At 41.7% G+C, this 23,365-nt stretch overlaps 1 protein-coding gene across 2 annotated transcripts in view; it reads left to right on the top strand.

The window, feature by feature from the left end:
* The first annotated feature begins 155 nt into the window (after positions 1–155).
* Positions 156–23,365, top strand: part of LOC106613801 (TLE family member 5) — a 35,288-nt gene continuing 12,078 nt past the window's right edge. Inside the window, exons 1-2 of one of the 2 annotated variants that reach the window (XM_014216422.2) lie at positions 156–1,127; positions 21,317–21,405. In XM_014216422.2, coding sequence (XP_014071897.1) covers positions 1,101–1,127; positions 21,317–21,405 — 116 coding nt within the window. In that variant the 5' untranslated portion in view covers positions 156–1,100. The remainder of the gene's footprint in view (positions 1,128–21,316; positions 21,406–23,365) is intronic. The other variant, XM_014216423.2, reaches the window with a different exon arrangement.

The following is a 23,365-nucleotide window of genomic DNA, read 5'->3' as shown; positions in this document are numbered from 1 at the left end:
CGTTGTAGAAAGTTTCAGATAGAAATACATTTTATAGAACACTGTTCCAATTGACAAAGGGAGAATCTCAATTACGTATCCTCGCGTCCTCTCTCCTCGCCGCCTCAAACCCCATTGGAGGAGAAAGGGGTTGGACCTCTGGCTTGCTCATTCGATTAGTTTTGAAGAGGCACGGATAGAGGACGCGAGGAGGATTCAATTGAGATTCTCCCATAGAATATGATTTGTTCTGTGCGTTCGAGTTCTACGTTGGGCGTTTTGTAACGTCGCACCTTGCCCCAGGAATGGAATGTCTTCAGCCCCGCAACTGCCATACATTGACTGTTCGGCTAGGGCTCTGCGAGATACTGAAGCTGAGCGAGTGTATCATTTAAAGTTTACTACACGATTTGTTATTGTAATGATTAACGCTTAAATAGTTTTATTGCGACAACTGTTTACTCGTACTACTTGGTCTTTTTTTGGTTGTTGTGAAGAAACGGGGAGGATTCAACTTCAGCGAATCCGGAGGTCCATTTTGTTATTTTTGCGAACCAAGCTGTTTTTTCCACTGAAGCTTTTATGGTGTTAGCGGACATATAGGTCGTTTTCTAAAATACACGGCGAATGAAGATTGAACAAAACAAACCACGACAAGACATATAAGTGTTAGCTATATGCATATTATATTTAGCTAGTACGTAAGCTAACGTGACCTAGCTAGCTACTACAGGCTGAAAGCTAGCAACAGTGATGAATCATTTTGAACGACAGCCTTTGAAGAATTAAGCGAGGACCATTCAAATGGTTGAGGTTTGTAGCTAGTTCATCAACAAAGAGAGAACGAAATTAAATCAGGTAACTAATAACGTTAGGCTACCTCTGTCGAAAGATCTACACCTGGACAAACATATCATATTAGTTAGCTAAGGCCAACTGCATCACCAATTTTGGGACAAGAGATAACTAGCTATCTGGTCAGCTCGTGCGATTCTTGGCTAGATTCAAGCTTGCAAATACGGACAAAGAGAGGACCAACGTAAGCCAATATTTTGTGTCAGCATTTAGAATCTTCCTCATTCATCGTATTTGGAAAGGAAAACAATAAACAAGGAATTGACATGATGTTTCCACAATCCAGACATTCAGTAAGTGGATTTAATTTAATATTCAGACGCACTTGCAGTTTTTCTTAAATTATTTTCTGCACCGAACTTGTTTGTGTGCGCGTGCTAGTTACATTGTATCTCGCTAGGTAGCTAGCTATACAATGAACAAGACAGTTTGTATTATATCAAAGGTTTTTGACATGACTAGTGTTTTTATGCTCTCAGCATGTCACTACACCAAGAGAAGAGGATTGTCAAATGTCGTTTCAGCTCTGAATTAAACAGACACCCCCTGGGGTAATTTGATTACCAAACCAGATAGAAGTTACTCATGCGTAACCACCAGCGTTCCTTATTTTGCCTATTTACTTGTGCTCATACATTTGCATGCCTATGTTGAATGGGATTTCACAGGTTGTTCTTTTACACTAATTAATCATCATGCTCATATCCAGGTTTTTGCATCAAACATCAGTGAAACAATTCCAAAAGTTGTTCTGTTCAGTACAGAATCAACATGATTTGCATTGTAAATTAATTTGGATTGCAAGCCAGCTGGGTAATGTAACTAGAGAGAATGGCTATTTTACTTTAGACACAAGCATAGAAGCCCAACAAAGTCATGTATGCAGTGGAGAGATGACTTGCACAGGGAGCCCCAAATTATGACATTAAAGAAGTTGGGACTTTGCAGGGATGGTACAGGAACTACATTCCCAACGGTCTTATTTTGACCTTGAAATCAACCTCAGATTTGCTTTGGAGATGCAGGGGGAGCTTATCAACTTTCCCCAAAAGTCCTCATTGACTTGCACAAAAGCGCCTTCCATAGCAACATTCAAGGATAAACAAGCCCTTCATTTTACCCTCTGAGACTTGGTTTGTGTCCAATGTTGATTAAACTTCAGAAATCAGAACTGCCAGTGACCTATAATTTGAGATGTTAGTTCCTTTGCCAATGACTGATGTTTACGTGATTCTCTTTACCAGGGGTGGGAAACTCCAGTCCTTGGGGGCCGGAGTGGTGTCGCACTTTTTCCTCATCCCTAGCAAACACAGCTGACTTAAACTGATTAAAAATATAAATGCAACATACAACAATTTCAAAGACTTTACTGAGTTTAAGGAAATCAGTCAACTGAAATAAATGCGTTAGGCCATAATCTGTGGATTTCACATAGATGAATATCTGTATTTACAGTTGTTGGTCACAGATACTTTTTTTTTTTTAAATGGTCCATGGATCAGAAAACCAGTCAGTATCTGGTGTGACCATTTGCCTCATGCAGTGCAACACATCTCCTTCACATGGAGTTGGTCAGGCTGTTGATTGTGGCCCTTGGAATGTTGTCCCATTCCTCTTAATGGTTGTGTGAAGTTGCTGGATATTGTTGGGAACTGGAACACGCTGTTGTACATGTCAATCCAGAGCATCCCAAACATGCTCAATGGGTGACATGTCTGAGTATGCGGGCCATGGAAGAACTGGGACATTTTCAGTTTCCAGGAATTGTGTACAGATCTTTGCGACATGGGGCCATGCATTATGCTGAAACATGAGGTGATCGCGGTGGATGAATAGCACTACAATGGGCTTCAGGATCTTGTCCCGGTGTCTCTGTGCTTTCAATTTGCCATTGATAAAATGCAATTGTGTTCGTTGTCTGTAGTGTATATACCCCACCGCCACCATGGGGCACTCTGTTCACAATGTTGACATCAGCAAACCGCTCGCCCACACGACGCCATACACGACGACGCCATACACGTGGTCTGCTGTTGTGAGGCTGATTGGCTATACTGCCAAATTTTCTAAAACGACGTTGGAGGCAGCTTATGATAGAGAAGTGAACATTCCTGCAGTCAGCATGCCAATTGCACGCTCCCTCAACTTGACATCTGTGGCGTTTTAGAGTGGCCTTTTATTGTCCCCAGCACAAGGTGCACCTGTGTAATGATCATGCTGTTTAATCCGTTTCTTGATATGCTGCACCTGTCAAGTGGATAGATTATCTTGGCAAAGGAGAAATGTTCAGTAACAGGGATGTAAACAAATGTGTACACAATTTCAGAGAAATAAGCTTTTTGTGTGTATGGAACATTTCTGGGATATTTTATTTAATCTCATATAACATGGGACCAACACTTTACATGTTGCGTTTTATATTTTTATTGTGTATTTGCATTCTAAACTGAAGATCATGATTAGTTGATTATTGTAGTCAGGTGTGTTAGCTGGGGCAGAAGTGTGACACCAATAAGGCCCATGAGGACTGGAGTTACCCATCCCTGCTCTTGACAATAAAATATGTAAGGGAAGTATCCATCTACCTGAGTATCCTGAATAATAATGAAGGGTAAAGCTGGTACTGGCTTGTGATTCATGGCCTGCAACCCAAATGTAGCAGGTCTATGTTGTGCCTTGACGTTGGTAATGGAACACATATTTCCAAGCATGAAAACAAGTAACTCTGGTGGTCGGGTGCCTTTGATGACTGGAATAGGCCACATCCAGTTTATTTCCCAAATCCCAAGTTTCCATGGTAACAAACTTTGGTCTATGGAAAAAGTGGGCTCTCTCCCCATGGTCACATAACTGACACATTTGTCTATTCATTTAGGTAAAAAATAAACACTGCAGTAAACATCCATTTTTGAAATGTTCACATCACTCGTGCTAAACTGAGCTCAAATATAACTGAAAATGAAAGCTTGGGAATAAAATGTAGATAAACACAATTTAATGTATTTATTTCACCTTCATTTAACCAGGTAGGCCAGTTGAGAACAAGTTCTTTGCAAGACTATTATGTTGCCACGGTGCACTTACTCCATATAAGCGATTTGTCGTCCCCAGTTCTAACACAGAAGGGGTAAGAGTTGTTTCCTCAGGCTAGAGCCTGGATGTCTCATGACATGAATGGTGTGCCTTTTTGCATTAGTCAGTGCAGCCGTGGCATGCAGCTCTGTTCTGAGGCTGGCGTTGTCTGAGAGGACCGCTCCTGCCACTTCACACCTCATCAGTGTGCAGAGGAGAAGTGAAGAGCTCGTAATTGTGTGAGATCTTACTAGCTCCCCATCGCACTCTCCAGAATCCTTCCGCTGACTGAGTTAGACTCAGCATTAGAGTTCAACCTGATTACAGTTGGTGGGTTGCCCCTTACGTCTCCCCAATGTCTCTCACCCTCATCAGGAGTGGAACAGCTTGTGTGATAGGCCTGCAACCCAAAGGTATCTCCAATCTATCTTCTATAAAGACTAGCTGTGTCTGAAAATAAATACCCATGCTGGCATACTACGTACTTAAACGGTATACTATGGACTCAACTTTTCATACTATTTAGCACGTACCGTTTTAATAAAAAGTATGCCACGCAGTAGCTCCTCCCAACTGGCTGAGTAGGTGGGGCGGGCCGAGGTGTGGGTGAATTTTTCCAAATTCAACAGACATGCATCGCCTGATAATGGCCCATTTTCCAATTCGATTAATTGCTCGAAACTCTGACTAGAATAAGAATTATAGGCCTAATCAGGCTGGTTATAGTCTGCCTATCACATTCAACCAATACCATAGCCCGTCTGCTATAGAAACAGATCATTTGGTTCCATTTCAACATTTATTAGTGAATCCAAAGTGCTGTAACATAAATTAAATCAAATAGCCTAATACACACACCTTAACTTTTCAAATGTTCAAATCAAAAGGCTGTTGCACAGGAACGTGGACAGTCGAGTCCATTGCAAATTCAGAACCGCTGGACAACAACAATACACTAAAGCACTGATCATTGGGAACAAGATCAGAATGATTGCTACGGCTTGATTAATTAAATAGGTAGCCTAGCCTACAAACTAAAACAATCCATATGTTTAAATCAGAAGGCCTGATTTAACATGACATTAATAACGCAGCCACATCCTGAGTACCCGTTACCGACACATTCAAAAATTAAGATTGTTTAGTATTTAGTTCAAATGCTCTAAGGCCAAGAGAACAAACGCTTTTCAATGAGAATAGAAATCCACTTTGGGTAAAAAAACAAAAAACACTTATTTTCAAAGATGTAGCCTACGATGCAATACTTGTGATCATTGTAAGGAGAACAAAAAATACTTGGCATATTTTGAACACCACACATTCAGCATCTTCCCAATTTAAGTGGCCTAGTGTTGGCTACTTGAAGAGAACTAGGGCCTATCACGCGCAGCCCACCTCTTCCAATGCATTGTGCGAAAGTGTGCATTGAATTCTACCAGATTGCAGAAATTAGTTGAACTTCCTGACATTTGCACCATACTCAATTTAAAACATTTTTAAAAATCATACACTATTAAAAATGTTCGCATTTTGATAATGCCTCATGCACTATTGCGTTGTTTCCTGCAATTCATTAATTTCGGAAGGGCATCCCTATATCTAATTGATCAGCTGTCGCATACTATTAAACTTTTTTGCATACTCAAACGGCTTACTATTTTAGGACGCAAGTATGGGTATTCGGATACGACCACTGACTTTTACCCTCATAACAAACTGGTGTTAAACAGAGCTTCCAATAAATAAATAACACATATATATTGAACAAAAATATAAACGGAACATGCACAATTTCTCCCCCCCCTCTCTGGCAACATCTCTGTTGGACATTCTTGCAGTCAACATGACAATTGCACGCTCCCTCAACTTGAGACATCTGTGGCATTGTGTTGTGACAAAACTGCATATTTTAGAGTTGCCTTTTTGTTGTCCCCAGCACAAGGTGCACCTGTGTAATTTTCACGCTGTTTAATCAACTTCATGATATGCCACACCTGTCAGGTGTATGGATTGTCTTGGCAAAGTAGAAATGCTCAATAACAGGGATGTAAACAAATTTGTGTGCACATTTTTGTGTGTATGGAACATTTCTGTGATATTTTATTTCAGTTCATGAAACATGTGTCCAACAGTTTACATGTTGCGCTTTGTATATTTGCTTTTATGTTGATTTAGCTTTAAAACAAAAACATTTTATTCTGGGATTCCATCCACTTTTCTGCAATTCCAATGACCCTAGGTTGGAGAAGATGCCTTGGTGCTGTAGCTAGCCAGTCATCTCTGATGTGGTGCACTGGGGTTCAGTCACCTTTACCAAGGTGAGAACCTGGCCATTTGTCGCTTGTTTTTTCCCCCTAATCCAATTCAGTGCCCTTATGCTACTTGATTGGAGTATTAAGACCCAACACACAGGATTAAAAACGTGGATTATGGATTTAGTGGGACGCTTTGTGAGAGCTACAGCAGTTGGTTCACCCTTGGAGCATAAGTAGTTAATGTTACACCTCCACTCTGTGCTGCTGAAGCCCTCCTCAAATCAAACTGAACAGTGCTGCTGGCTGGGCTGCCACAGGCCCTATGGTTGGAAATATGTGACAGCTATAGATATGACTGTCAGAGATTAGAACCGTCATGATGGAAGACTTAAACTGGAGCCTGACAGGGGAGATGGATCTCTCAAACTCACCCGGTTCAGAAATGCCTCAAAGGTGATTTGGCTAGGAGTGCTTAAAGCAGAGTGTTTCACCTTAATATATTTTTGTAATTAGCCTAGTATATTCCATGTTATCATGGTAAATCAATTAAATTGAAGTTATTTTGCCTTCATCCCCCATGCAATTAAGGTGTTGTAATTGTAATGGGTTTAAGAAACTGAATGTGCGTAGGATTCTTGCATGAGTATAGTAGTTACAGAACTATCACTCATCTTTCAAACCCCTGTTACCAGTGACAACACCAGATGTTAGACCCAGGTGTATTTGCATACATTTGGTTGTAACACAGATAAACAAATGGCAAATGATGGATTGTTGACAGATGACCTGGGGAAAAGATTAACACCGTTTAAATAATGAATATGCAATTTGTTTCCTAAAGAGCTCAGTCACTATAGTGGGTCAGTAGAATCTGTTGGTTTAAGTGAAGAAATCTTCATTTGGAAGTGGCTGCAGTCTGACCCAGATGTTTGCATTTACCATATTGTGTGGAGCCTGTTTAATCCTATGCATCTACAAAGCAGTTTCTGCTGTAAATAGGACCCACAGAACAGCATGTAGCCGACACTGCTAAATGTAGTAGTATGGGAGTAAAATCTCACAAACCTATTGGCTATACAGAAATGTTGACTGTGACTCACAAGTTTGCATGAGCACACACACATCTTCCCTGCTTGTCGCCCTTTATCATGCATTTCCTCCCAGATTTGATGTAGTGGTGGGAGGGATGGAGGGGAAAAGGGTGCACAGGCATTATTAAGCCCACTTGAATTAACAGAACAGCCCCCAGCCTTTTCTCTAAAGCCTCCAGCTGGGGGAACTTAATCCCCGTGGTCCCCTGTCTCGCCCATTAAACAAACTCCCTCCCACCCCTGCTCAATTGCTCTGTTACTCACACAGTGCACCACAAGCACACAGAGTGAACACACAAGGGCACCCTCTTCACCTGTCTCTAGCCAAAGCTGACATCTACTTGTCAATGCAGTAATGATTGCACACATATTTAAATTAAATCAAGGTTGCCCATGTCTTTCACACTTTCCCATACACAACGTCAATTATAAGCGTACAGACACTTCTTCAAATAACACAGTTTATGCACGCATGCACACAAACGTCCTGACTGGCCTCAAGGGTCTTATCTGCTTTTTGTTTCTGGGGAACAAATTGAATGTGGGGCTTGACACACACACACAGCCAGCAGATGTCTGGGTCGTTAAGGGCAGAGTCGCTCATTAGCATGACAGAGGGCCCCGAGCACCACCTCCCCCCACTCCGCGGGGGGCACAGCTATTGAGGGCAAGCCATGGGTCACAGGTGATATTGATTTTACTGGAGGGCCACACTGGCTGATTTTCAAATGACTGTTGGGTTGGGGGATTGGGACAGTCTCCAAGTCCCCATCATAAATACACACATTCTAAGCAGGGAAGGCATACACACCTCCCCTTTCTGTCAGAGTTCATACCTGCCAATTTTGGAAGACTAACACAAAAGATTGGTTCTGCCCCCAAAAAACTATTATTTCACAAATAGCCATTTCAGTAATTGCTGACTAGATGAAATGCGAGGACTAAGGCTATATGGTGTTGAATATTTTACTTTTCCATTGCTGAAAATGTGTAACATTTTTAGTGTTCTGATTTTAGGTCCTGGTTAGATTTCATTACTTCTTAAATCCTCTGAGAAGTGAAAGAACCACAGCCTTGTTGAATGTGTGAAAAGCATTGCTATTGTGTTGCTGAGAGGATTGGTTCTGTTGGTTGTTATTCTGAGACTTGAAGATTGCATGAAGAGACACCTGTTATAGCCTTCCGCCCAGCGCCTTTCTGACCACACTCTGTATGAGTGATGATTGTGTGTGGGTGGATTTTATGAGCCTCTGTTTTGTGTTCATAAATTATTGCATGCTTTGTGTGGGTTGGCCTTTTGTCTGTATACATTATTCCCGACGCTGCAAAAATTGTGAGAGAAAAGGACAGTGTAGGATGTTGGCAAGCGAGAGAAGCAGAGCATAAGGATGGTGTGTGTGTAGATGTGGTCTGTATGTGGGAGGAGGGAGTATGGCGGGGGATTAAGTTTACTACAAACATAACTCTGTTGATCTATGTGCGTGCACATGGATGTAGTGGGATTTTTTTTGGAGTAGGGGACACACTTTTTGATAAAATTATATGCTCGCCGGTCCCACTTCCAATCACAAGGGGGCGATGGCAACATTTTCTATTCGTTTTTTCATTTTATGAAACAAGGAAGTATCACCTTCCCTTGCTAGTAGTAGCTAGTGGCAGCCTGGCTAGCTGACTTTGGCCTGGCTAAAAACATAGCAAGCTAGGTAGCCTTTTTAGATTCCCACATCTCCATGTGAAATGATCTGATTTATAATACAAAAATATGCCCTGGCAATATTCTTCTACTTGCCTGTGTAACCTACAACATTATCCCAGTTTGACGTGCTGCTTGTGGATTCATTCCCATATCAGCTAAAAATAGAACTTCATGTTTTGGTCATAGAGTAAAAAAAGCACATGGCTAGCAAGTTGCCTATAGCAGGTTTTACCAATTCACAATAGCCTGTAATAACTAGTTATTACTTCTAAACAAAATAAATTTTTGGGTGGATTCTTCTTGTTCGGTTTACTATTTCAACAGTTGCTGAGATTATATTTGGTTATCAATCCAAAATGGGCTACTTTGACGAGTAGCCTAGAGATCAGATCAAGGAACCAAGTGACTACACTGCCCACATGGCTGCGGAAGGCATGATACGGAGCATTTTCAGGAAGTAAAAAAAGTATGTTGAATGCCGGAGTCTATTACAAAGGACCCGCCCCCTTTTGTGACAAAACAACATCGCAACACTCTGAATCTTGCGTCTGCGTAGAGTTTGTGCTAAGCTTTAGAAGTGGAGCGGCAGCTGCATCAGTATTCAGCGGTGGCTGTGTGTGGGGTGGGGGGGGGGGGGCGCACCCCTGAGCAGGGCGCTGGGCTGGAACAAAGCGTCTTGGCGGGGGGGCTTTTGATTGGCCAACCCCTGTACAGGCCCCAGACCTGCCAGAGCACAGGCACTGCAGAGCCCAGACAAGAGAATTAGCTGTGCTCCCTCCTTTCAGACAGGCAGGGCAGGAGAAAGACTGGAGCAACAAAACACCTCATCCTGGAGCTCTTTGAAAACCCCAGAGATCTACGGCAGGCAGCCCTCCCAGACTGAGCTGTACGTGCCCAGGTGTAGGCTGTGGGTTGGCTGGGTCTAACTAGCCAGCTTGCTACGGTCATTGTTCAACAAATAGGAGTCAGAGTGCAGAGGAGGGAGCATTTTAGGATGCAGGTCTGTCCACTTATTTTGGTTATCAACCAGGAAGTAATCTTAGTACCTCCCTTTTGGACCCTTGTAAGTAATAACCTGGGTTTTTACAAACAGCCATCAATCACAGGCATAACCGCACTCTCTGTAATCTCACAGCCTCGTTCACCAGGCCATTTTTAATCTCTCCTGTGGTTTCCAAACCCGCAACCCTGTTTCCCTCACTGCTTTCCCAACTCGTGACATTGCTCATTTCCCCTTGCCTTGCAGTCTTCCTCGGCTTGTTGCAGTTCCTGTGCTTTTGCCCTGGCTTTTGTGGGTGTGTGTTTAGGGTTTAATATTTTCCTGGTATTTTACAAATGTTCCATCCGGAGAATAAATCACTTTCCTTCCGGATATCCTGGTATTTCTCACAAAAACAGGAAGTGTCATTCAAAGGCGTTATAAAGCATATAAATATGTCTGGATTTGATTAGAGCTTTGATCAGCATGAACATTCCAACCTGATGCTACCTGAACCTGATGAACCATATAATAAATACATTTTATGAGCACTACATTAACGACATTTACTGAGTCCAAACTCAAAAAAGCCCAAATGATCGTGCCGTTATCCAATATGATATAGGCTACTGCACATTACACACAATTGGAAAAACATAAAAGCCCATAAATGTGGCTAGCTATATGCTCTCTTGGGTAAATGAATGAAACTAGCTCCGGTAGGCTAATCTTTTTGTGTGAGCTGTTACTGTACTCTATTGTATTATATGGACTGGGATTACGCACATTGTTCAAACCATGATGAAGCAGTAGAGTACATGCGATTCTGGTGCAACACATGCGGCCTACAGTTACAAGTACAGGCTAGTGAATTTGTTTTTAATTTTGAAATGCAGTATAATAGGGTCTATTTTAGTAGGCTGACGCATATACAGTACCAGTCAAAAGTTTGGACCAACCTACTCATTCCAGGGTTTTTATTTTTACTATTTTTACTACATGATTCCATGTGTTATTTCATAGTTTGTCTTCACTATTATTCTACAATGTAGAAAATCATAAAAAAAATAAAGAATCTCTGGAATGAGTAGGTGTGTCCAAACTTTTGACTGGTACTGAATACCTTTCATAATATTTCCCCTCATGTTAGTTGCCTACCTCTTTCTCTCTATTGTTGCTATTGACATCCTTGAATAATATAGGACTAGAATTAGATGCAAAAGGCTTTCACTTTTCTTCACAAAGATTGAATGGTTATGGGTCTGAATAAATAACTGCTTTAGCCTACCGCCATTGTGTGTTCGAGCTTCTTTCAAACTACCCATGAGTTCTATTGGCTGCTGTATTTAACATTCTGCAAAAAAGAGCTTGCATCCCTCTTAGAATAGTCTATTGGTATAAGAAATGCTTCAAAAATGTATGTCCAGCAAGCTATTGTAGTGTAGCATTTCCTGCATGGGACTCGAAGAGCTAAAGAGCGTTTTTTTAAGGAGAGGCCAGCAGAATACAGGTGGTTGCGTAAGAGACAGAGGCTGTAAGTTAGAAGCTTATTATGCATAACCCATCATTCATTATCTAAATACAAGGCTGATACTGCATTGAATGTATTACCTGAAAGAGGTTGTGTATGTATATGTGTGTGTGTGTGTGTGTGTGTGTGTGTGTGTGTATATATATATATATGAAAGAGAGAGAGGGCTACAGTTGAAGTCGGAAGTTTACATACACCTTAGCCAAATACATTTAAACTCAGTTTTTCACAATTCCTGACATTTAATCCTAGTAAAAATTCCCTGTCTTAGGTCAGTTAGGATCATCACTTTATTTTAAAAATGTGAAGTGTCAGAATAATAGTAGAGAATGATTTATTTCAGCTTTTATTTCTTTCATCACATTCCCAGTGGGTCAGAAGTTCACATACACTCAATTAGTATTTGGTAGCATTGTCTTTACATTGTTTAACTTGGGTCAAACGTTTTGGGTAGCCTTCCACAAGCTTCCCACAATAAGTTGGGTGAATTTTGGCCCATTCCTCCTGACAGCTGGTGTAATGGAGTCAGGTTTGTAGGCCTCCTTGCTCGCACACGTTTTTTCAGTTCTGCTGCACGGTTGGGATGGTGTTCTTCGACTTGCAAGCCTCCCCCTTTTTCCTCCAAACATAATGATGTTCATTATGGCCAAACAATTGTATTTTTTTTTCATCAGACCAGAGGATTTTTTTCTGAAGTCTTAGCTGATTTCTTTTGATTTTCCCATGATGTCAAGCAAAGAGGCACTGCGTTTGAAGGTAGACCTTGAAATTCATCCACAGATACACCTCCAATTGACTCATGATGTTAATTAGCCTATCAGAAGCTTCTAAAGCCATGACAATTTTCTGGAATTTTCCAAGCTGTTTAAAGGCACAGTCAACTTAGTGTATGTAAACTTCTGACCCACTGGAATTGTGATTAAGTGAAATAATCTGTAAACAATTGTTGGAAAAATTACTTGTGTCATGCACAAAGTAAATGTTCTAACTAACTTGCCAAAACTATAGTTTGTTAACAAGAAATTTGTGGAGTGGTTGAAAAACAAGTTTTAATGACTCCAACCTAAGTGTATGTAATCTTCTGACTTCAACTGTACGTACATACATCCCACTTTCACACTTCCTGTCACAAACACACACAGCTCAAAAATGTAGGACAATCTCTAATTTGATTCTGCCCCACTCCTTTGAGATGCAATTAAAGCATTAAAAAGCTTTGCTCTGGTGGGGCAATAGAGACAGTCTTCATAGGATTCATCATTTCAGGAAATTGTCATCCCTTCCTACCCAGCCCACAGATTAAAAAACATAATCATACAATCCGAGTTAAATCTACTCTCCATGGCCTTCGGAGTGGCACTGCATCACAGTGCTAGCTGTGCCACTAGAAATTCTGGGTACGATTCCAGGCTCTGTCGCAGCCGGCCGCGACCCGGAGACCCATGGGGCGGTGCACAATTGGCCCAGCGTCGTCTGGGTTAGGGGAGGGTTTGGCCGGCAGTGATGTCCTTGTCCCATCGCGCACTAGCAACTCCTGTGGCGGGCCGGGGGCCGTGCACGCTGACACAGTCGCCAGGTGTACGGTGTTTCCTCCAACACATTGGTGCGGCGGGCTTCTGGGTTAAGAGGGCATTGTGTCAAGTAGCAGTGCGGCTTGGTAGGGTTGTGTTTCGGAGGATGGGATGCATGGCTCCTCACCTTCGCCTCTCCCAAGTCCATACGGGATTTGCAGCGATGAGACAAGACTAACTACCAATTGAATACCACAAAATTGGGGAGAAAAGGGGTAAAAAAAATAAATTTACAAAATAAATAAATCTGCTCTCCACCATAATGTCTATCTTTAACAAGGATTACAAACCCAATCCTATGTTTCTGCTCAGCAGATCAGACCACAAAGGCAGGAGAGTGCGATTACTCTGTGGGAGCGGCTATGCTTCACGTATGCACACACAGGCACACACACACCGACAATAACACCGGGTATCATCAGAAAACATCCTCCTCAGTGTAAATCCTGCCTGAGGGGAACTGCAGTGTGGGGATTGCATTTCCTGGAGCTCCGGCTCCCTGTTTACATCGCCACTGGAGAGAGAGCGTGAGAGGGCAAGCGAGAGAGGGGTTTGTTCTGAATCCCCACATTCAGGGTGGAACCAAACCAGCAGGGAATCTCTCAAATGGGTAATTAGAGGGAAAAGGAAATATGATACACAATGCAAATCTGTATTAGAACTTCATATGGATTCATGAACATTAAAGCTGCACACAAACCTACCTAAAACACAAAACAAACTACAATGAAACAGTACCAGTTTACTACCTATGATGAACGCATATAGAAACACATCGCACACAGACCTACATAACACAGAAGATATCTGTAGGTGCTACAAAGCAAACATTGGTGTCATATGAAACTTTACTGCTTGTTCTAATATTTAGTAGTATTTTGCTTTAAAATACCAATTCTTTCATTTATGAATATAGAAAAATATACAACTTATGATTTGGCAAATGTTTTATATTGTTAAACAAAAATATAAAACGCAACATGCTATAATTGCAACAATTTTACTGTGTTACAGTTCATAAGGAAATCAGTAAATTGAAATAAAATACATTAATCTATGGATTTCACATGACTGAATACAGATATGCCAGGCCCAGCCAATTAGAATGAGTTTTTCCCCCACAAACAGGCCTTAGAGACATAAATACTCCTCGGTTTCATCAGCTGTCCGGGTGGCTGGTCTCAGACGATACCGCAGGTGAAGAAGATGGATGTGGAGGTCATGGGCAGGCGTGGTTACACGTGGTCTGCGGTTGTGAGGCCGGTTGGACGTACTGCCATTTTCTCTAAAATTATGTTGGAGGCGGCTTATGGTAGAGAACTTAACATTGAGTTCTCTGGCAACAGCTCTGGTGGACATTCCTGCAGTCAACATGCAAATTGCATGTTTAGATTGAGAAAAATTAAAGGAAGAATTTCACTTCTCATTGACTTCTCAAACCCCATTCTAGTCTGTTTTCCCAGAAGTCTTGAGATGTTGCGCCTCTGGGTTTAGAAACTCTGTGGTGCAGGGCTGTGATTGGTTACATTGCCTACTATGCCAATGTCTCAGTATAAAATGGCCATTAATTTAACTAGCAGAGATCCCACTCTGGAACTTTGAAATGGGGCGGTTGGTAGCCTAGTGGTTAGAGCGTTGGGCCAGTAACTGAAAGGTTGCTAGATCAAATCCCAGAGCTGACGAGGTAAAAATCTGTCGTTCTGCCCCTGAACAAGGCAGTTAACCCACTGTTCCTAGGCCGTCATTGTAAATAAGAATTTGAACTTAACTGACTTGCCTAGTTAAATAATAATAAAATAATGTTTTAAAATATGCCCGTAGAGTGAGTGAGTATATATAAAAATTGCCAAATCATTATAATTTATATTCATAAGTTAATACCACTCATATTTCAGAGCAAGCGGTATAGCTTCATATGACACCAATTTTTGCTTTGTAGCACCTCCATAACATGATGTCTTATATGGGACACATGTAGCTCAGCTGGTAGAGCATGATGCTTCCAATGCCAGGGTTGGAGGTTTGATTCCCACAGGGGACCAGAATGAAGAAAAAAGTATGAAAATGTATGCACTCAGTACTGGTCGTTCTGGATAAGACAGCCTGCTAAATTTCAAAAATATAAAGGCCATAATGTGATAAATATGCAAACTTTGGTTAAATAATTCCCAATTTTGCTTTTAGATACAAATATATGTCAACAATCCTTCCTCCAAAAGACCATTCTATGAATTAAATGTTGGTTTCATGAGGAATCACCCTGATATGCTTGTAGAGCCACTGTACCCAGTGAGCAGAGAGAGAGGTCTGACTGGCTCAGGGCCAGGCCAACCCATGCATGTTAGGGGCTGAGGAATTGGATTGTCTCTTCAGCATTGGACTCGGCTTTAGATACAGCAACAGGGAGCCTAATCCTGTTTGGGCCAGGAATTTGATTTTGATTATTATCTCCATGGACCAGGCCGGGCTTACCCCCATTCCTGAGATGCGGTTATCCTCCACCCTGAGCCTAGCTGATTTGACCTTGTTAAGACGCTTTAAAGGGGATTATTCTACTTTTATCACTTCTAGTGAAGTGCACTCGCAAACATAGACTGCATGGCAGTCAAAACACACACACACACAATGCATGGACATGGAGGGCATACCAGCACACATGGGAGGGCACCCACACATAAGGGTTGAATAACGGGTACCCGGTTACCAAGATTTTACCGCCCAAAACTACTCCCTTTTCCCGGGATAAAAAACTGTGAGAAACGGGTGAATTATAACACATTATTTATATGCACACCATGGCATGAAATTGAACTGTTAAAATATATGTGATGTCCAAATATGGCTTCTCTACTGCCTCCGCATGATCAATCAATGCTCAGGGTGGGGACAGACAGCCCATCTCAGTATGGAGTGCAGTTCACAATGCAGTTAGATTTATAATCTCATGGTAGCTTTTTTTCTTGTGACATGTAGGCCTACATTTGCAACAGTAACAAAGACTGAACACTTGTCTAATTTACCCATCTCCACCTGACTTTGGACATCTAGGACATCTATGTTGTGCATGACTCAAGTAATTTTGCCAACAACTGTTTACAGACAGATTATACGTGAAATAATTCACTGTATCACAATCCCAGTGGGTCAGAAGTTTACATACACGAGTTGACTGTGCCTTTAAATAGCTTGGAAAATTCCAGAAAATGTCATGGCTTTAGAAGCTTCTGATAGGCTAATTGACATCATTTGAGTCAATTGGAGGTGTTCCTGTGGATGTATTTCAAGGCCTACCTTCAAACTCAGTGCCTCTTTGCTTGACATCATGGGAAAATCAAAAGAAATCAGCTACGGCCGCAACATGCCATACTCTTTTGGTCCAGACAGCATCAGATATATGGGCTACACATACTGGGAGAGGGGTGCTGTTACCCTCGGTTGGATGATTTCTCCAGTGAGATTCAGTCACTTGCGAATGGACAGAAAATGATGAAGAGGGGATTTTTTTTATTGGTCAAATATTTGGCATCCATGAATACACGCCACCGTTCATTGCCAAAATCTTGTAATGTGGTTATCAGTTGTCTGTGCAGGGCAGGCAACTGTCTTGTGAGTGCTGAGCAGCAGCCAAATGGAGCAGTTGCTATGCCACCAGGACATTACAGGAATTTCCTTAAAATCTCACTCCATTGGGATTTTGGACAACGCTTAGAACATTTCAAAATACAAATTAATGTCCCCTCTGATTTCAATAATGCAACATAAGCACTAAAAATTATGGATCTTAAAAGGTTCTGAGAAATGTGTTGAAAAAAACTGAAAATATAGATTTTTATGGACGGCACACTTTGGCTGCCTGTAGATACTGTGATGATAGGTGGTCGTCTAATAGTAGATACCTTTTCCTAAAAGCACACGGCCGGTTCCAGATCTGACAGACTGATACATGAGGCTTTGCCAAATTTTCCCATAACTTATAGATTTCCTGACTTTTGATAGCCAGTATTCTAACAATCTGGAGACAAAGTTAGGCTAAATGCTAAGCTACACATTTCCTTACTTACAAATCAAAACACTTGGCGACCAAGTGAAAACTGCTAGATATAAGTAGGCCTAATCCATTATCATTATAACTAAGCAAAATATCTACACAAGCCTATCCGACAGACTTCAAGTTCCAAGCGCTCTAACCTTTAACATTATCTATCCATCCAGCCAACCGTGGCAAAGACAGAGCAAATAGCAGCTATATTGCCTACACAAGACAAAGTCTGTGTCAACAAAAGGCACTTAGGGGCAAAACACTAGCTGGTTGTTCGCTGCTCTTCCCGCCCCAGCCCTGCAGCACCACTGAAGTCAGCCTGGCCCTGCAGGTAAGGGGGGGGGTACTGGGGAAGGGTGATCTGGGTTCCTCAGTGTTTAGCACAGTATGCAAACGTTTAAAATACCAAAGGTTCTTTGAGTCAATAGCCTCAGGTGGAGCATTCCAGTGCAGAGAGAGAGAAGGGGAACAAGAGAGAGATAAAGAGGGAGTAAGGGCCCCCAGTGTTTCTTCCCATAAGTTCCTCCCACACAGTAGTCTATCAGCCTCACACTGAACACAGTTCCAACCCGGAGTAGGTAGAAGTTGCCCTTTAACCACAGATACAGGGTCAGATATTTTTTTGATCCCCTAATGGTTAATGTTAGGGTTTGAGGTAGGGTAATCCGATCCTAGATCTATGGTAAGGAGCAACTTTTGCCTCGAGCCAAAGAAGAAGTGGCGAAGCGAGAGGCCCCGTCTTCGGTCTTTCCAGCAGGTGGCGTTTATTTGTTAACATTTTTCACCAAGCCAGGAGTTTCTGTATGGCCAAATGAGTGTGTGGAATTTGGTCAACAAAACATGTAATGGCTTATTTTCTACGTGAGGCTTATTTGATCGAATATACGTTTTGTAATGCTTAGGTTGTTACGAGTGCACTGACAAGAGGAACACGTCACATCCTGGCAACTTTGGGGGAAAAACTTTATCTGAGTTGTTCACACGCGTATCTGGCCTCAAATTGGCTCAAATTGGTCCCACCTGATCTCACCTCCTCCCAACTGCCTTCCATCTTTGAAGACGTGTATTTTCATTGTTAGAGTGGCCACTTGAGTATCTGGTAAATATAATGGATAATCTATGCCCGAGCGCCCCACATATGCAGGCCTCTGACCTTTAACCTCACCCACATGCAACCTTTGAAGTACTCTAGGCTATATAAACATGCAGTATGGCTGAGCCTACTGTTGGTGGTGCAGTGCTGTAAAGTGACCAAAAAGAAAAAGCTCTGTGGGGCCTCCAAGCACACAACAGATGGATGCACATAATGTTAATGAAATACTGCCGTAATACGGTGACACATGCCATCTGGTGTGACGAAAAAAAGGTGCCTGCTCTGCGCGGGTGTAAAATGTGTGCATCAACGCGTGTGTATGTATTGGCCCAAGTGTGTGAGGTAAGCACGTCTCGATCCAGAGAGAGGACATAAGCCTCCATAAAGATGCTCTGCTGGCTGTTCAGATAACACCTAGTCCTTGGATTGAAACATGCACACACACATACAGTACCAGTCAAAAGTTTGGACAAACCTACTCATTCCAGGGTTTTTCTTTATTTTTACTATTTTCGACACTGTAGAATAGTGAAGACATCAAAACTACAAAATAACACATATGGAATCATGTAGTAATCAAAAAAGTGTTTAAACAAATCTAAAAATATTTTATATTTGAGAATCTTCAAAGTAGCCACCATTTTCCTTGACAGCTTTGTACGCTCTCGGCATTCTCTCAACCAGCTTCATGAAAGTAGTCACCTGGAATGCATTTCAATTAACAGGTGTGCCTTGTTAAACGTTAATTTGGGGAATTTATTTCCTTCTTAATGCGTTTGAGCCAATCAGTTGTGTTGTGACAAGGTAGGGGCAAGAACAGCTAAAATAAGCAAAGAGAGACGACAGTCCATCATCACTTTAAGACATGAAGGTCAGTCAAAACAGAAAATTAAGAAGTTTTAAAGTTTCTTCAAATGCAGTCGCAAAAAAAATCACTCTATGATGGAACTGTCTCTCATGAGGACCGCCATAGGAAAGGAAGACCCAGAGTTACCTCTGCAGAGGATATGTTCATTAGTTCCCAGCCTCAGAAATTGCAACTAAAATAAATGCTTCACAGAGTTCAAGTAACAGACATCTCAACATCAACTGTTCAGAGAAGACTGTGTGAATCAGGCTACTAAAGGACACCAATAATAAGAAGAGACTTGCTTGGGCCAAGGAACACGAACAATGGACATTAGACCGGTGGAAATTTGCTCTGATGAGTCCAAATGTAAGATTTTTGGTTCCAACTGCCGTGTCTTTGTGAGACGCAGAGTAGGAGAATGGATGATCTCCGCATGTGTGGTTCCCAACGTGAAGCATGGAGGTGGTGTGATGGTGTGGGGCGCTTTGCTGGTGACACTGTCAATGATTTATTTAGAATTCAAGGCACACTTAACCAGCATGGCTACCACAGCATTCTGCAGCGATAGTCATCCCATCTGGTTTGCGCTTAGTGGGACTATCATTTGCTTTAAGTTTGTTTTCAGTGTATTAAACTAAGCATATAGCTTTGGTTTGATGTTTTAAATGTTTAAGTTGAAATGGTTCTGAAATAGCGGCGGAAGTGCTCCTTTTGTCTTTGTGCTGACTTGTGTTGTGTAGTCTGTGGTTCTAAAATCAGTAGTTTAGTACGCTTGCAAAGCTGACCAGTCTGGGGTTTGAGAAGTGAACAATTATTCGCCTGCACATGCTCAGTTCTGCGCGAGACCACCGTTAGACCTGATGAAGTGTTTCTGCACATGAGCTTAGCTAGCCAACGTCACCATGATCGAGGATTTCTATCATACTATACTGTTTTTGGTTTCATCATTCACTGACATACTGTACGTTGGCATTGGAGGTAAAGTAGTGATTGCGCCGTGTTAATGGTTACAACTGGAGTGAGTCAACGGCAGTGGGGAAATTACCATTTTGTATAGGTTTTTGAGTAAACTATATTAGACCTACAGTTATTTATTTGAAATGAAATGCTACACATATTTAAGAGATTTCCCACTTGATCCATTATGCGGTCAGCTGAAAAATAATAAGATTTTGTTCCTATTTGGGTTTAAAGCTGCAGTGAGTTTGGCACAAAGACACAACTAGTCCATCTACCACCACTACTGCTTGTAAAGTAATGTGACTGTAATGAAAATCGGGTTGGAACCGGTTCAGGGAACGGATCCGAAAACCGGAAAATAACTAAATTGAGGAACATAATCAGAACCGGGAACCAAAGTGATCTATACTGTTATTTTAAAAGCATGGGAACCGCTTGATAACATTATTTTTAACGTTCAAGGCATTTTTATTTCAGTCCCACAAAAAAACGCAAAGACCTCACTCTCTAACTCAAACTTATTCCAGTGTCTGCCTGCCAGCTGAACATTTTTGCTAGTGTGTGTATGCAACCTGCCCCTCTCCTTCCTAGGTTACTGTAGCCTACTAGGTATGTTTCAAGCGTGGTTCAGAAATTAGGGAGAGATTTTAATTACAGAAGAATGGAGGAACTTTTTCAATGCTAGTTATTAAGGATACTATAGTTACCATGTTTCACATCAGATTTATTAACTACAAAAAGGTACGACATAGTTTTAATTCTGTTGCCGCTCTGCACACAACCTTTTTAGCTAGCTATCTTACGTTAGCTCTGGTCTAATGTTAAGCCAACTGTCAGAAGTTCAGACATTCAAAGTTCATCCATAGAAGGTGCTCCTCTGTAGGTATAATTCTGTGGGCCAAATTCAGATAATGCATGTCATTAACAAGATGCCTATCGCTTCAAGCCAAGCCGCCTCCACCCTCTCTCTCTCTCTCTCTCTCCACCCACATAATGTCAGTCGCATCTTGTGCCCTACACTTGTCTGTCCATCACGCATATAAACAACTAGGCTATAGCTTGCCGGCTCCATAGCAAGCTGCTCTATCCGCACTGATTTGGAAAAGTAATTTAAAAAAGGAACACTATAAACTGGTACTTTTTGTTTGGAAGCTGTTCAGAACATTTTTTTTGCAGGTTGTAACAGTAAAAAAATGTAATAATGAAATTCTATTCAGAATGAAACGATTGTAAAATAATTTTGCTTCCAACCCCGATAACAATACAACACTCAGTCCTACTGGTGTGAGCCAGGCCAGATCTGTCTGATTTCACTGACATGTTTGATGGTGTTTCTGTGTCTCAGGCTTCATCGCAGCAGCTGAAATTCACGACCTCTGACTCGTGTGACCGAATTAAGGATGAGTTCCAGTTCCTCCAAGCACAATACCACAGGTACATTTTTTTTAACACTTATCACACTCACACCCTCCAACCGCAGCTTATCAGAGGAACTAGTATCTTTAGTTCTTTCAACCTAATTTTCATTATCTCCAGTACAATACCAGTGTCAACATATGTAAAATAAAAAAATAAAAAATACCACATTTTCAAAATTTTGTAGGAAAAAATAAAACGTTCTACCTGATGACATCAAGAGTTAAAACATTTTAATAACAGTGAATTTCAAACATTTGCGGTGATGTAGGGAGTAAGAAAATACCCTCACATGGGCTAGAAACTTGGAAGGGTATGAAAATCTTTTTAATCCTACCCTGTGATGTCACAGAGAAGTATTTTTTTAGGACCTTTTCTTTACAACCACAGATCATAGAAATACTCTGTTTTCACTCTGGTTTGGTGCTGGAGATGATGAATGAGGTTGAAAAATGGCTGAATTGTCCTTTACGATACTAAAACTGCTCTTTGTGAATCACTTTATTAAGCATAACCATATTATATTTGTAGGTGAGAGTACAGATTAGAGCACTTGAATTCTACTCTATTAAGTTATTGCCGTAAGCGTGTAGTGTGCACCACATGTTTCTTTTATCAAAATCACATGGGCATAACCTACATGATTAGAATGCCAAATAATCCACAGCAAGACAAACACTAATAGTCTTCTGTTGCATATTTTTTAGGAGCAGATCAATAGATGTGTGTGTCACTTCCATTTGGAACCCGAGTCTACAACTCTGTTCTCTTTCATGTAATAGAAAGCAGTGTTATGATGTACCACTATAGCCACAACCCAACAAGATTGGCAATTGCTAGATGGTATGAGGTAATTCGTTTTACCTGGATTGAGATGTACCAGAGTGTACAGTGTTTTGGTGTTTAATTCATGACTTAAATGGAGTTCATGGACCAAGGAAGGTTTCTTCTTTATTGATTTATTGCCTTTGAAGAAGCAGCTGCACTGCACCGACTGCATCTGGTTCCCCCTCTTTACCTGTGGTATAGGAACTAGAGTGTGTATTGGCTAAGGTTCTTTCCTCCCTGTTTCATTGAGCTTCATCAGAGGAGAGCAAGATAAAAGCCCATGTTCTTTCGTTGTGTGTCTGATCATCAGTCTGTTCCTATAGCATGAACACCTCAGTGCCTGGGCTTTGGTGTGTAATTCCCCCCCCTGTTTAACCCCCTTCAAAGGCAGACAGAAGCAGTTGAAAAGAATACCTGTTCTCTACGCCGAATTCGTAGCATGCATATGCGCCGCCTATTGACTTGAGCTGAAGCGCCATAGACAAGGCTTTGTAGAACGCTGCGTTCAGCACTTTTAAAGGGAAATGTTCTGCAGGCGGTCTCCTGAGCATAGTAGTGAGCATTGTAACTGTCGCTCCCCCCTCCTTCACATGCATAAATAGTTCAGGGAATACATAAATCAAAATAAAGATGACAGCAGGAGCGATTTAGAGGCGGAAGGAGCGGCAATAAAACTCTATCAAAGTGTCGTTTGAGAGCGTCTCTCTGGACCCCTGGGCCGCCTCCACCAATCACAGCCGCACAAAGACAATCCCAATAGGGTCTCAGGTAGGGTGGCAGCAGGGGAGACTGGTCGTCATGACAACCAACCTGTGTGTGGCTGCTGTTGGATTTTTTTTTTTTTAGAAGGGAAAAGCGATTTGGCTAAGTGGAGGCTGCAGGCGAAAGAGGAGTAGAGATGGAGGGCCGGAGGGAGAGAGCTGTCTGAATGAAATGCGCCCCCTGAGCACTTGTTTGGTCAGGGAATCTGAGGACTGCTCTTGAATTGTAATGAGGTGGTTTATTCTTTAACCTTTTCACTTTGGGCTGGGTTAACAGCGCCACTTTTATGGTTCCATTTGCATCCACTATTTTTCCATGTAAGTGACAGAATCAGTGGTGGCTATGAGCAGCAGTTTCCCATTTAGGACCAATGATGAGAATCGCCACA

The sequence above is a fragment of the Salmo salar genome, chromosome ssa10 (assembly GCF_905237065.1).
Source record: "Salmo salar chromosome ssa10, Ssal_v3.1, whole genome shotgun sequence".
In the NCBI taxonomy this organism is placed as follows: Eukaryota; Metazoa; Chordata; class Actinopteri; order Salmoniformes; family Salmonidae; genus Salmo; species Salmo salar.
The sequence above is the reverse complement of the archived record's forward strand: the minus strand, read 5'-3'. Positions and strand labels throughout refer to the sequence as shown.